Raw genomic sequence first — 16,021 nt, forward strand, 5'->3', positions numbered from 1 at the left:
AGGCCTAGCAAGGCTCAATGTATAGAGCCTTGCTAGGCCTTCATAAAATATAATGTCTGGGAGGATCCTTATTTTCTTTACATCTTTAATAGCCACGTTTTTACGGTCACAAGGATTTCTCAAGACAGTTTGATTTTTTGCTTCACATTGACTTGGAAAAATTTTCATCTACGTGCGCGTGCGCATGGTAGGTATCTGCGCATTGAAGATTGATAGATATAAATCTTCTATCTTATTTTATTCGTAATAAAAACGCTATTCAACTTAATCCTCGAAGAAAAAACCTCATTATGGCAGCTGCTTGTTATTAAAGTTTTTATGTTTAACAAAACATTAAATCATTATTGTTATTTATCGAGCTTTTGCGTCATCACTACAGAGCAAGTAATTTCATTCTTCTTAAGCCAGACTCATTACTTACATTTGATGCTAGTTACAATCGTCAGCATATTTAAAAAAAATAGAATTTTGGAATTTCAAAAATTTTTTTTTGAAATTCCAAAATTATAATACATAAAGTATATGCCTGAGGTATTCGAAAATATACATATTAATAGCTGATGACCACGTCTTCGTCCGCGTGGATTAAGGGTTTTTAAAAATCCGGTGTGAACTCTTTCATTTTCCGGCATAAAAGTAGCCTGTCACTTTTCAGGCTTTTAATTATACCCATGCAAAAAATTACGTTGACCCGTTGCGACGTGATTGAAGGACAAACCACTAAACGAACACACTATCGCATTTATAATAAGGGCTATAATTATATTGACTTGTACTTAAACATAACCAAACTCTGCCATTGTTGTACCATTAACCCTACCGTTAACCTTTGTAGGTAAATAGGGCCTACTTAAAATCATTATTTAAATTGAGTAACTAAGTAATTAATTTGGATTTAAATTTTGATTACGAATGAATAAAATAGTATGACAGTCATGTATTTACAATTCATAAGACGTAATTAGAAATGGTATCGAAAATGAAACTGGCGACTTTAATGTCATAACAATAAAGACCATTTAAACAAAACGTGCATTTAAAATATACAGTTGAACTTTCGCCGTCAGACGGGCATAGAATAGAATATTATATATTAACAGATACGAACAACGACGCGCGGTGCATACCTACGTGATCCTACGTGATGCGGAGCGCCAATGTGCCGTAGTCATTCCGTAAAACATCACGCATTATTTATAGGGGACACGTTACAGTACCTACTACCATTTTTATAAGTCTCATCGGTAAAATTCGTATGTATACCAATGAAAAGCAAACCTTATGACTAGACGCTAAGGCTGAAATCTATAGAACACACTTTGACTTTGCTCAGTCTTAAGATACTGTTAAATCGAGACAGATTGATGCCAGCTATATACGCTGTCTCGTTTTAACAGTGTCTTAAGTCTAAGCAAAGTCAAAGTGCTCTTATAGATTTTGGCATGAAATTATAAACACAAGAACAACAGAGACATGCTATCTCGCTCATACAAAACATGACGCGTAGGCATCAACCAATAGCGGACAGACGCGCGCCATGATTGGCTGAGATATTTTCGCGCCATTCTAAAATAAGATTTCTGCGCAAGTACATTGGCATAACTCATAAAAATGGTAGTATTGTACCAGTAAGATAAGTTTACCACCCTACCATTCCTGTGTTAATCTATTGGGAAAATCGAGATATGTGTTTTAGAAAACCCTTTAAAACAACTGCAAATCTACCGACAGGAATTTTTATGCATTTTCTTCTACGCAGTTTTAATTTATCACATCTGCAATGCTAACTCGAGGGTAATAATTTTAACAGGACTCTCTCCGTCACTTACTCCATACAATCGTAGTTCCCATTTCATTTGAATATTAAGCAACCAAAGTCCATGAAATTTTGCAGACATAGTCTAGAAACTAATATCTGTGTCTGTGGTGTTTTAGATTTTTCTAATAATATGTAGTTTTAAAATTACAGGGGCTCAAAGATTTGTATTTTTCTTTAAAAAAAGGCCCAACTTTGTGCTCGTTTTTCTAGACAATGGAGCAATTTAATGAAATTTGGAAAAACCACAGACCTAGAAAATTTAATGAATATTATGTAGTAAAAAAATTATCGTTATATATTTTATATTGTTATAATTGTGTGGGAACTACGAAAACCAGAAATTACACCCAGAAATCTTGAAAATTTCGTGCTGTCTCGATTTGTGCAAGCGGGGTGGTGAAGTGCGGGGGACGACACGTGAAACTGACAGAAACTGACAGTCTAAACACACGGGCCACATTTAGACTGCACCCAACTCCAAACTTGTCGATAGGTCTAACTAAATACACTGGTACATTTCAACTTGCTTTAGACGTATGCGTTACCTACTCAGACGTTGCCTGTAGATAAAAATATGTCTCATGTTTGCTGGCAATAGCGCATGCATCAAACCCTGCAAGTTGCAACTCTCTTGCAACCTATTCCTCACGCAATACGCACAGCTTTAATATTATAATTTTTGACAATGTATACTATATGTAATGCCATATCACAGGTCACTCTCTGATTTATTGCTAACAGTTTACTTCCAAATGCAAAGAAATCTAAGTGTGTTGAATTCACACTGCCCAATACCAGGACCTTAAATGACATAAGTTCATTGATAAATAATCATATGTTGAAAATAAAGGAGAACCCCGTGTTTCTCGGTATAATGTTAGATGCAAAGCTTCTATGGAACACCCACATATCAACACTTGATGGTAAACTCAGCTCTGCTGCTTACACTGTTAGAAAAATTCGACAGGTACTGACGTGGAAACTGCAAAAATTGTATATTTTGCCTATTTTCACTGTATTATGTCTTACGGACTCTTGCTATGAGATAAAGCGGTAGATATTGAAAAAAAAATGTATTACAGAAAAGGACAGGACGTGCAATTTATAATTTAAAACCGCGCGCTGCCATACAATAAAAATATAAGGAAATAAGTACCTTATCTATTATCTTATAGTAGCTTTTAAATATATTTACAACTAGCTAATGCCCACAGCTTCGCTCGCGTGGATTTAGGTTTTTAAAAATCCCGATCCTTTCATTTCCCAGAACAAAAGTTGCCTCTCCGTAATAGCCCGTCCCCGGGATGCAACTTGTTTCTGTATCACGTAAGAATATTTAAACGGATGATCCTTTTCAAATCCCGAGGGATCACCAGGATTTAGGAATGCAATTTCTTACAGCATCCTATACCTTCAATATCAATTAATAATCGACACTTTTTAAATCCCATTAGCTTACCATTATTACCATTTATCCCATTATTATTAGCATTGTATTCCATTCCATTTCATTCTATTCCATTCTGTTCAAAGATAAATAGATAATAAAAATATTTGTCACCGAAACAATAATTTACGATACATCAACCAATATCAATTTTACTGATGACAATCTGACTATTACCAAAGTGAACGACTACTATAATATCTATTATATACGACTAACATAATATGTATTATAAATTGTGTGCCGTTTGCATTCTCACTAGGTTCTCATTAAGTTTGTTTTATTTGGTTAAACTTTCTGGCATTTATATTGTTATGACGTTTAATTGGCAAACAGTCTGTTTATTGGCTCAAACTCAAAAATTCAGCCAATCACAACAAAGAAAATATTGTAATAATGATTGATGCAGCTTTCTGTAATTGAAAACAAAATATTTGACATTAACTTGAATGTGACAGTGTTTTCCGAATAGGGTTGCCAGAGGCCCCGTATTTTACTGGTTACCCCGTATTTCGGGATACAGAAACCTGGCTGGCGAAATCAAACACTGACGTTATGTCCAGTAGAAAGAATATTTTCCTTTTGCGGCAATGCGTAGCCGAAACCCACTCGATATTGATCATGGTCGTAGCCAAGGCAGCGGGGCTTGGTTTGAGGATGTAAGCCTTTTTTTATACAAGTTAGCCCGTGACTTTAATCTTTTCTAGTTGTAAGTGATGATGCAGTCTAATTTCTTGGCCGTTAGGGCCATAGTAACCATATAACTAGCCATGACCGAAGCCTCCCATCAGACCAGAAATTTAGAAATGGCGACTGCGCCTGGGAATCCGTCAAAAACCTAAGCCTAAAATAATACTTACACTATTTCTTGCATTTGCTTACCAATTTTTTTTGGAAATATATCAAACATTCCGCGCTCACTTCACTCGCGCTTTGAATTTGTATTACTTGGCGTAAACTCCGCAATTTCGTTTGCATGAATTTAGATTTTAAAAAATTCCGTGGGGGATTTTCCGGGCTAAAAAGCCGCCTAAAAAAAAATGTCTGGGATGCAAGTTACCTCTGAATAGTAAGTACCAAAATTTTGGTAAAGAAGATGGGCCGTGAAAGGGTAGATAGGCAAATAGATATACTGTCGTATTCGTAATATTAGTATGGATAGGAAGCTTTAAAAATATAATCTTGCTATGGCTAAACTCGTTTCCCTTTCACTTTAATTTTTTCTGTATTGAACCAAAAACTCTTACGCTCACTGCGCTCGCGCTTTTTTATTGTTGTATTTTATCTCACTGACAAATTGAAAGGCGAAATTCCACTAACCAGGTAATTAGCCCATAAAGTTGAGCGAATGTTTTTTCCTCATGACAGGATTCAGTTCCGGCCCTGATAAAACCTCTCCCGCAATCGATTCCTGGCTACGGCCATAGTATTGATACTGTGAAGGTGGAATTACAAATTAAATGTAATTTTAAGTTAAAATGAAAAGATTGTATGCATGAAATGTATAACATTTTGCTTTACAAAACTTAAGAGTTTTTAAAAGCTATTTAAATAAATAAATCTTTTATTTAAAACCACATTGCAAACACAGTTCACCAATCAAGACACGGCAACATACGGAGAAAAAATACAAAACTTACAAATAAACTAAAATATCTAAATAGGCTTTCCATGCATTTCAGAGAGAACCACCGCCTATTTCTTTAAATACTTCAAATTTTCAAATTTCTTCAAATCTAAACCCCGTATTTTTGATGGTGGTAGCCTGTAAATCAAAAAGAGGCAGGTGGCAACCCTACTACTTCCTAGACAGAATTTAAAAATTGTTTTCATTACTCGGTATGCCTACTGCCATAGTGTGACAGAAAGTGTGACGGTAGTTGTGACCTCTGATTGGCCGACTCTCTTTCACTATTTGCTAAAATTGATGATTGCAACAACAATTTTTTCTTTTTTGTAATCGAAAACAGAACACGGACGTCAAACAGGTTGACTAATTGCAATCATTTCTGACCGGCTAACATTGTTCCGCTAGTGGCTCAAACTCACTGTCGCAGCAAGAACATGGTAAATTCAGCCAATCACAGCAATTTCAATTGGTTATCACAAATGTACCGATCTAGGAACCGAGAATGCACGAACCAGGGCAGATAGAGATAAGAACAATAATATCATACGTAGGAAATCGACGGGGGATCGTTGACAACGATAGCCTTAAAACAGAGCGAGATCTAACTATGACGCTTGTCCATAATATTAAATAACAAACTAGAACAATTCGACAGCAATCTAGTGGAAGATCATGACTGTTTACAGGCCCGAAGCGCTGGGTGATCTCAATCCTTTTTTTTAAACAAAAAACATTCACAGATTAATCTTAGCTTCAAACATTTAATATACTAATATTCATAGTGAGAGCGTACCAGAAGTCGCTATCTAAATCTTGCTAACAAAATCCACTTAGAATCCCTTAAATAACACAAATGCAATCATCACTAAAGATCATCACACAGAAAATCTCAGTGTTAAAATTTGCATCATATTATTTACAAGCTAACTAATTCTTATTTGAATTGACGTTACTACTTACTAAGTTAATAAATAATAAACAAATCGTCAATGACCATCGCATACATCGCAAATATAAAGCGATCCTCAAATGATATTATTGAGATGATTGAGTAAGTTATTATTTACATATAAATACTTAATGAGAACGGAATCTTTTGTACTTGCCTACCTGTTGTTTACTATATTTTTTAATAGCAATGTATAAAAAATGAATAGTTATTACGCTTTGTTTGAATCAAAGGCAAAAATCTTACTATTAGATGAAAAATTACTTGAAACAACGTAATTTATAATTTTTGATAATGCAAAAGGTTCGCAAAATAGGTGTTTTATAGATATTATTTAGATTGTACGTTGGGTCATAGTACTTTCATTTATTTAACTCTTCAAAAAATTACTTGTACTTTTTCCAAACTTACGCTATAAGTAATTATAATTAGACAAGTAAAAAAGCATAAGTACGTACCTGCTAGACTAATTGCTTGCATTTTATAAATGAAATGAAAGAATAGAAAGTCTCAAGTATTCACAGAATATTTTACTTGATCTTTCCAATTAATTTTTAGGGTTCCGTACCTCGAGGTAAAGGAAAAACGAAACCGCTATAGGATCACTTTGTTGTTGTCTGTCTGTCTGTCTGTCTGTCCGTCCGTCCGTCTGTAGTGGCTGTCAAGAAAACCTATAGGGTACTTCCCGTTGAATCATGAAATTTGGCAGGTAGGTAGATCTTATGTCACAAGTAAAGGAAAAATACGAAAACCGTGAATTAGTGGTTACATCACAAAAAAAAATTAAAATGTGTTCATGAACAATGAACATGAACAAATAACAAGTATTTTCAAGTTTCAAAGCAAGATAACTCTACGATAAGTGTGGTGTCTATCATATTATGAAAGGGTTTTAGCTGTACATTCTAAAACAGATTTTTATTTATTTTTATGCATAATAGTTTTTAATTTATCGTGCAAAATATCGAAAAAAATACCCGAGTACGGAACTCTCGCTGCGCGAGTGTGACTCGCACTTGGCGGGGTTTTATATCTTGGCTGCAGTCATCTACATGGTAATAGGTATGATATAATATTTGGCAATTTGAGGTTCTGCTATTGGGTGATGCCAAAAATACAAAATTGATGACTCTTCAATCGTGATTTCGTATATCTGGACTCTGGAGTTTTTCCAAAACAGTGAGTTTTATGCAGTTTTTTTAGGTCTAAAAATGTTACCTAATAATTAATCCAATAAAACTAGAGCATCACACTTAATATTATAAAGGTGAATGTTTGTGTGTGTGTATTTTTGTTACTTTTTCACGCAAAACCTAACAAAACAGGGACGGATTTGGCTGAAATTTGGAATGGAGATAGACTATACCCTGGATTAACACATAAGCTACTTTTTATCCCGGAAAATCAAAGAGTTCGCACGGGATTTTAAAGTCTATATGCACGCGAATGAAGTCGCGGGCATCAGCTAGTAAAGGTACAAAATAAAAATAAAGTACAATTAAATAAAGGTACACTACTTACTTTCAAATTAATTTAAATTAGATTTATGACTTCACATAACTAGACTTATTTCTGTAGTAAAGTGTTTAGTTTTTTTTCGACAAATGCCTTGATGTTTATCGTCAGAATCCTTGAATATTAATTAATGGACTTTATAGACTAAAATTAAAGCATATATATTATATATCCTTTTTAATATATTTGAACTAAATTGGTTTTAGCTTTTGTTTGTTTATTTTTCCTAAAAGCTCCTTTTTTCGGACTAAGATGCTTGTTTATACTTTGCTTTCTGCTAACACCTTTTGGACAGACGCAGAAGTTTATAATATTATGAAATATTTATTATAGGCAGTACGTTACGTTACAAAAATACTATTATTTACTTCACATCTTATAATATTGGCCCTGGAAAAAGCCAGTTTAAGCAATAAAATATAATTAAGTAAACGTTTTATTTATGTGAACAAACAAAATTTCCAGATAGGCATAAGATTCCAAAAATAAAAATACATAATGGAAACGTAAATAGTAAATGGAAACTTTATTGTGATTCAATTAACATATTATGTGCCTACTCCTATAAGGAAAAATAGTAAAACAGGAACCATTGGGGAAGTTGTCAAGTAACCACATTACTATTTATCACATGATTACTATATAAAATATGTTTTATTTATTTATGTTAATAACCAACAAGGTCATTTGTACTGTAATTATATAACATTATATTTTGGGCAAACTAAATTACCAACAGCCTACATGATTGTTAAATAAAACATTTTAAAGGTTAAATAATATAATTATAAATAGACAAATATTATCATTTTATTTTTCACCATATTTATTCGTTCTCCGGGTATCTTTAAAACGAATGAATACTTACTTAGGCATCTTCTAGGCAAATACGTCCTAGATTAGGCCACATCATAACTCCTTATCAGGTGTGATTGTGGGTGAAGAAAAAAACATATCCCAGGCTTGTAGGAAAAACACAACATTAAGAACATTGAGCTTTTTACACAAAATTTCTTAAAACCTATGCGGTATGTCTTAAATTAAATTGACTGGTCAAGAAATCATAATTAAAAAAAATTTAAAACACGACTGCCCTTCCGAAAACGAACTAAAAAGTAAAAATATAACATTTGAAAATGGCATCATACAACGGCTATTGTATTTTTTCATGAAAAAATTCTAGCCAGTGTCACTTTGAGATGCCGTTAGGATTCTAACGATACCCCCTACATCCAAATCTGTTCTAGTATTAAGAAGTTATAGTGCACTAAAGAAACTCACACACAATATGACCCTTTAAAACATTAGGTAGGGTATACCTTTCTTTTACTCCTTTTTCTAGGCAGGCGTGCAAAAAGATGTGCTATTCTTGCAAAGAATGAGCAGACCTTGATGGAGTTGAGACCGCGACTCAAGGTCCCTCATCTAGGCAGTAGCGATGACACGTGTAAAGTTGCTGGCATTGATTGTACGCGGAAACCTATTGGGCGCTATCTAAAGCCTCTCTACACGGACAGACCTTCAGTTTCGCTTGATTGGATAAAGATTCGTAATGTGTCGTGGGTATTTCGGCTTAAAAATCAAGTTGTCAACGTATTCTTCCGTGGATCGGGACTTAAGAGACTGCCGCGACAATTGTAAACACTATGAGAATGTATGTCCCCGGATGACGCGTCACAATGCGTGCGGTCGACGAGCGTGCTTTGGCCGCAACTAGGGTTGCCACCTGCCACTTCTTCATTTACGGGTTTCCAGGATCAAAAATACGGGTTTTGGTTTTTTTTTACGGGAGACAGTGCTTGACATAGTTATATTTTTTTAATAAGTGTTTGGAGAAACAGCTTTTATAATCTATTCATTTTGTGAGACAAATGTATAAAAATTTTTGCACGTTAACTTAAAATTTTATTAACCTTGTAATTCCACCTTCACAGTATCAATGTTGAGTCGGTTTCGGCTAAGACGCTGAATTGTAAAAAATACGGGACCTCGATTTACCCCATATTTTATTTTCACAATTACGGGTTCCTGTGTTATCACACCTTCAAATACTGGGTCACCCGTAAAATACGGGGCATCTGGAAATCCTAGCCGCAATCCACGGAAGTCTACAAGGCAGCAGGCCGGACACACGACATTCAATTAGACCCACAAATCAAATCAAAATTAGATTGTTCCGCGTGTCGCTTCTCATAAGACCCAATTGAGGCAGGTTTGTCTGTTCAGTTTGCCCCATCCATGTATGGGGAGGTTTAAAGAAGCCTATGGCCAACGGTGGCCATATTGACTGATATTGTCGATGACGACTTACCTCGGCACACAAATGGAGTGATAGATACCGTAGTTCCTCAGCACGTGGAGGAATTCTGGCAACGTCCGGCATGCGCCCATGATACTGAAAGCTGCGAGCGCACTGTTCCATACTATCAGCGTTCGCCGCAACTCGAACCTGTAAAAAATTTTACAGTTAAGTCACCCAGCTATCATAAAATTGTCTACTCTTAAGAATAATCCCGCACTGCGAAACTTCACTGCGCGAGTTTTTCTCTCTGAGGTTCTTAGGTAGTATGAAGCCTGAACGTTTTCTGCCGGAAATCGCGCACGCGGTGAAATATCACATTGCGGAAAGGGCAGCATATTTTCTATTTTCTTTTTTTTTATTGGATTACTATTAGGACCTTTAAATTCACAACAATATTTTTAATTACGTTGGTTAGAAATTGAGGTGAAGGGAATTAGAGGGGCCCAAATTATTGCCTCCATTCCTGATGGTAGTTATACCGATGTCTTTACACGCGACGATATTTTCACATTTGAAGCGCGTCTGGCGCAACTAAAACGCGTTGCGAACGAACAATCGCAGCCTTAGTAACTGTGCATATATTTGGAGTGGTGCAGTGCTGACTGCTGTCGTTCGCAAAACGCGCGTAAAAATGTCGTCATGCGTGAAGTGCTTTATAGTCGCAGGGTCATTGTTATGCGGATGGTACGTAAGAGTGGAGATGATGAAAGGGTTTTCATGTTCTTGCAGAAACTGCACTTAAACATTTGCCATCGGGTATTCTGCGGTATTCAAATTCGAAACATCGCGATTCCCGAGCTTGTCGTACGTTTATCTGAATAACTAACTGTACATATAAATATTATACTGAATTATACTATAGAACTACTAAATCTGTCAAAAAGAAGGCAAAATAAACAAAAATCCAGTTATGACAATATTTGTTTGGTATTTCCGGATGTAGATTTCTCAAACTTTGAACGGATCATAATATTAAAAATGCTAATTTTGTTTTGTTATTATTATAAGCCTACCTCTAAGACTTTTTTTTTACAAAATAAAAATAATAAATGATGATAAGCTACAGTAAAAATAGGCTCAATGATTACATTAATTAGGTACCTACTTATTCACTAGCTAATGCCCGAATGCGTAACAATGCGAATAGCGCACCGTATGGTACCGTACCGTATATAGTAGGACTTTATACTTATATTACTATGTCAGATACCTTCACGCAGGCGTCAACAACAACTAGAAAGTTTTAACTCAATCGAAAGAGTGACACGCGTACTATAGATTATCTGTACATGGATTTATTTAGTGCATTCACACTGACAATTGACGCGATATTATGTCCATCCTACTAATATTATAAACGCGAAAGTTTGTATATATATGGATGTTTGTTACTCATTTACGCAAAAACTACTGGACGGATTTGGCTGAAATTCGAAACGGAGATAGATTATACCCTGAATTAACACATAGGCTCGCTTCTATCCCGGAAAAATGGGTTGCTACGGAATTTTCAAAAACCTATATCCACGCGGACGGAGTCGCGGGCTTCATCTACTTTATAATATTTTCATGCGAAAAACGCGCGGCGATTTTTCCCAGTGCGAGCTGAACCTATAATTGTATTAAGAAGAATCAACAAGCACTTGCTCATTTCTAGTGACCACGGGTTCACAATTGACGCATTTGGTAACGAATTGGCATTGTGGCCTTCATTTTGACCTAGCCGCGTATCATCGCCAGTAGTAGCATAGACGCTTTCGAAGCGTCGATGTCCGATTTAAATCTACCGACTTAGGAAAACTAGACCGAACACGATACACATTAACCAGTACTAGATATGGTCATACCTCAAAAAGTAAAGCCTCATGTTTACGTTGGCCCAGCGCGCTCGGCTAATGTAGGTACTCGGCAAGAGTTGCCAGATGAAAAAATATAAAACGAGATCAAATGATCAATGATCAGTGATACTTCGCAAAATAAAGGATTTCAGAATGCGGTGCCATTTTTTTTTTAAATTTTATTCGTAACATATTTTTCAAAGCTACTTACTTACGAGTTTACTTACGTACCTGATTATTTTTACAGACCGTTTTATTTTTCAGAAAAAATGATAAAGGTGTGCATGGTGCATTATACCGTTACTCTTGTGTTAAGTAGTTACATTGATTAAACGTTTAATAATAGTCTAGATAACTATTAATATACTCTAGAACACCTATTATTACCTATTGTTTAGTTAATTACAGCTTTTTGTATCATAAACGGGTATTACAATATCATACAATATAAAAAAATATTTAAATAACACAAAAAACAATTGACAGGTTGTTTCATTGTTATACTGCAATTAGATGATCTAACAGAGCACTTTTCTACGTTAAGAGGAGTAATTGGGGCCTACAAAGTCAATACTTAGGGTGCGACACATACTCGTACAGACGGAATGGAGAGGAATTGAGGGAATTGAATTGATAAATTATTCCCTGATTCCCTCCTCAACAACTCACAGTAGATGACTCGTGTTCGGGCTTACCTATTAGAATAGCCTTAATGAACATGTTATAGATAGATGATAATCAGGGTCTGATGATGGATCAGGAAAGAAAAACCGGCCAAGTGCGAGTCAGACTCGCGCACCGAGGGTTTCGTACCCGAGTATTTTTTCCGACATTTTGCACGATAAATCAAAAACTTTTATGCATAAAAATAAATAAAAATCTGTTTTAGAGTGTACAGGTAAAGCTCTCTCATATGATACCTCACTTGGTACGTAAGTTATCTTGCTTTGAAAATTGAAAATACTAATTATATTTTGTTCATGAACACATTTTAATTTTTTTTCTGTGATGTAACCACAAATTCACGGATTTCGAATTTTTCCTTTACTTGTGCTATAAGACCTATCTCTCTGCCTTTCATGATTCTACTGATTCTAGGTCAAAGGGAAGTACCCTATAGGTTTTCTCGACACGACAGACGGACAGACAGACAAATGAGGACAATTGTTACGTGAAACTAACTGTACACGCATATTCCTTCAGTCAGGTCCAGGAAGTTTCCGTCGCGTTATTCCTGGCCACAAAGTGCCACGTGTATGGTAAACGGTAATTGACGGATGAAACTACGACTATAATTAACATACGCTTGCAAAAGATGTTTCTTCTAAAATAATGGGTAATTACTAAAGTATTACATCTTTACATGTCTATAGAGATCCAATATAACTTTTGCCTCACAATAGTAAAGGTCCAAACCCACTTGAGCCGCGCCGGGCGCGACTAATACAGGTTATATAATATGAGTTTATATTGAGCAAAGCACCGCGGCACGGCAAATATATATTTCACTAGCTGATGCCCGCGACTTCGCCCGCGTGGATTTAGGTTTTAAAAATCCTGTGCGAACTTTTTGATTAGTAAGTTTGAAAAGTAGGCTATGTCATTCTCCTGGTCTTTAACTATACTCATGCAAAAAACCATGTCAATCTGTTGCTCTGTTGCGACGTTATTGAAGGACAAACCAACAAACACACTTTCGCATTTATAATATGGGTAGTTATATGAAGCAAGGCGCTGCAACGTCGCGTCTCGTCGCTGCTACATTCATGAACGTGAATTTAGCTCGCGATTCGGGCATGACTTCTTCACAAAAAACCTCCCTCTACGCTCGCTAAGTTTAAATCAAATAAAATTTTACTAATATTTCAACCCGTACACGAAGAAAAAGTGCACGTTCTATATTCTCGGAATTTTGCTGATTTTATTTTATTGATAAGGCACACAAAACTTTTTGGGGCTATCACTAAATACCTGCCTACATTGTACCTGCCTATATTTCTGTTTTGCTTTGTGTGTGTTTTTTCTGTACTAATTTTGTGGTTTACAGTAAAAGTATATTCATTCATTCACTCATAAAATATCAATTATATCACGCGTACAAAATCACGGGAAAAAGCTAATAAAAACTTAGTTGGAATTCGTGAAAATAAATTACTAAATTACAATGTATATTTTACTTAATTAAAGGTAGATAATTGGGGCTAATTTTAGCTACCTACTCTATCCGGCAGTTACGTATTATTTCAGAATTAACATTATCATTAATCGACATTTAAATCGAGTTTCATGAATAAAAATAGATATCTGCAGCAATCAGCTAACGGATATCAAGTTAGTTCTTGGCGAATAACAATGATTAATAAATATTTTGCATAGGCTATTCCCGCATGACTTGATTCCTCTCCGCATCAGTGGAAACGCAACCTTATAGTTTCCCTTTACTTATTTTACTATACTAACTCTGAGGCACAAGGCACACCGACGGAGAGAAGTGGCACCAAATACAGCGCGCAGGTCGCATAGGAGAACTGACTCTCGCTAGTATTACCGTCCATTAAAGCGGAGCGGAAGCGTCCAGCAGACCAATCAGTTTCCACAGAGATGACGAAAATTATTGTCACGTCACATTTTAATAATTATCTGATGAATTTAGTCTACTGAGCACATCTTCGCTCCGCTACACTTTAGTGGTCGTGCACCCTTAGCCGTCACGGCGTGCTGCTTCTTTAATCGACGCGCTGTACTTATTTATTTATTAGGGTTTCGTACGCGAAGGTTGCCAACGGGACCCTAAGCCTCCGCTTTCCGTCCGTCTATCCATCTGTGAACGGGCTTTAAACCATAATATAGAATTCAAATTTCCAGTGTATATTTTTATTGCCACTACAACATCAAATAATAACAATTTCAAAATGCCCACCATGTAAATTAAAAAAGTACATAATCTTGTACGATGGCAATTGGCACGGAGTCGCACGAGTAATCCTACATAAAATAAATTGGTCAACGGGAAGCACCCTATAGGTTTCTTGACAGACACGACGGACAGGCAGACAGGCAGACAGACAACAAAGTGATCCTGTAAGGGTTCCGTTTTTCCTTTTGAGGTACGGAACCCTAAAAATGGTTTTGATTTTGGTTAAATAGTGGGAGGGCAGAGATTCACATCGTGTACTGCACTTCGTACCCTACAGTTTTATCTGTTTTGGCGGATTAGCCAGTTAAGCTTCTTGTTTCTTGTACTCGTATACCTTGGAGTTCCGCAAAGTAACACCGGCTATTATCAAAATGTTGTTTACGCAAAAAACTAGCACTGATCAATTTCCTGCTATAGGGCCTTTTAGCGTAAACAAAATTTCCATTGACGTTAAAACACTATTTATATATGTTACCGTCAATCAGTATAGCTTTCTATGAAATACCTAAAAATTCAGGAAATGTATAAAATATTTTTTTGTGTCATACTTTGCCTAAGTATTCTGTAAAATTCTTAAGAGCAATAGGAAATGTATGAAATTCGGGATGAAACATATCTTCAGGTATAAATACCTGTATACAAATGCGATTATCTGTCTGTCATCTAGTAATGCATAAGGGTCAGATGTGACCCAGGGTGTTCTAGAAAAACCTTGATCCCACCAAAAACATTTCATGTAAAAATGTAGCCAAGACTCACAAGTTCATAATGTTTTCACTGTTAAAAAGTTATGAGATCTCTAGTAGAGCCAAGCCCCTAGCTGAGCTTAGATTTGTGCTGGCCATGGGACCTATCCCAAGTCCAAAGTAATATATAGCTCTTAAATGTTCTTGACTGTATCAAATTTATAACAATAAATAACAAATCACTCTACTTACAAGCTCTGATTCTACAAACCCTATATCTTGGTAAAAAAAGGACGGCTTGGCCGTTTAATGTTCGTAAAACTATTACATGACATAACATATTTTAAGGCCTTAAGGAATAGTTTGTTCGACAATTACTAATTTGTATTGTACTTCGTGATGGTCGCAGAAGCAATTCCGGGCTTAGATGTCATTTCAGATAAAAAATCCACGAACTGTAAACGGCCAAGCCGTACTTTTTTTACCAAGATATAGGGTTTGTAGAATCAGAGCTTGTAAGTAGAGTGATTTGTTATTTATTGTTATAAATTTGATACAGTCAAGAACATTTAAGAGCTATATATTACTTTGGACTTGGGATAGGTCCCATGGCCAGCACAAATCTAAGCTCAGCTAGGGGCTTGGCTCTACTAGAGATCTCATAACTTTTTAACAGTGAAAACATTATGAACTTGTGAGTCTTGGCTACATTTTTACATGAAATGTTTTTGGTGGGATTTCATTTCTTTTTGGCAGGTGCCCTAGATTTTTTTGGATCTATTTTTTGTAGGTACATCATTTTCATGGCCCACTCCCTAATAAATCTGCCAAGGACATCTTATCCTGAAAATATCAGCATTCTAGCGACAGAATTTACAGATTTGCTTTTCTCATAAGAGGCGTAGAGGGGGGAAATTT

At 35.8% G+C, this 16,021-nt stretch overlaps 1 protein-coding gene and 1 long non-coding RNA gene across 2 annotated transcripts in view; one reads left to right on the top strand and one right to left on the bottom strand.

The window, feature by feature from the left end:
• The window catches only part of LOC123866964 (elongation of very long chain fatty acids protein 6), a 54,658-nt gene that overhangs the window by 18,509 nt on the left and 20,128 nt on the right, over nucleotides 1–16,021 (bottom strand). The window contains exon 2 of the mRNA XM_045908774.1: nucleotides 9,672–9,809. Within this exon, the coding sequence (XP_045764730.1) occupies nucleotides 9,672–9,809 (138 nt within the window). The remainder of the gene's footprint in view (nucleotides 1–9,671; nucleotides 9,810–16,021) is intronic.
• LOC123866985 lies at nucleotides 1,454–14,379 on the top strand. The gene is made up of 3 exons (XR_006796298.1): nucleotides 1,454–1,614; nucleotides 7,694–7,700; nucleotides 14,366–14,379. It is a non-coding gene; the product is annotated as an uncharacterized LOC123866985 (long non-coding RNA).

The sequence above is a fragment of the Maniola jurtina genome, chromosome 7 (genome assembly GCF_905333055.1).
Source record: "Maniola jurtina chromosome 7, ilManJurt1.1, whole genome shotgun sequence".
Lineage (NCBI taxonomy): Eukaryota > Metazoa > Arthropoda > Insecta > Lepidoptera > Nymphalidae > Maniola > Maniola jurtina.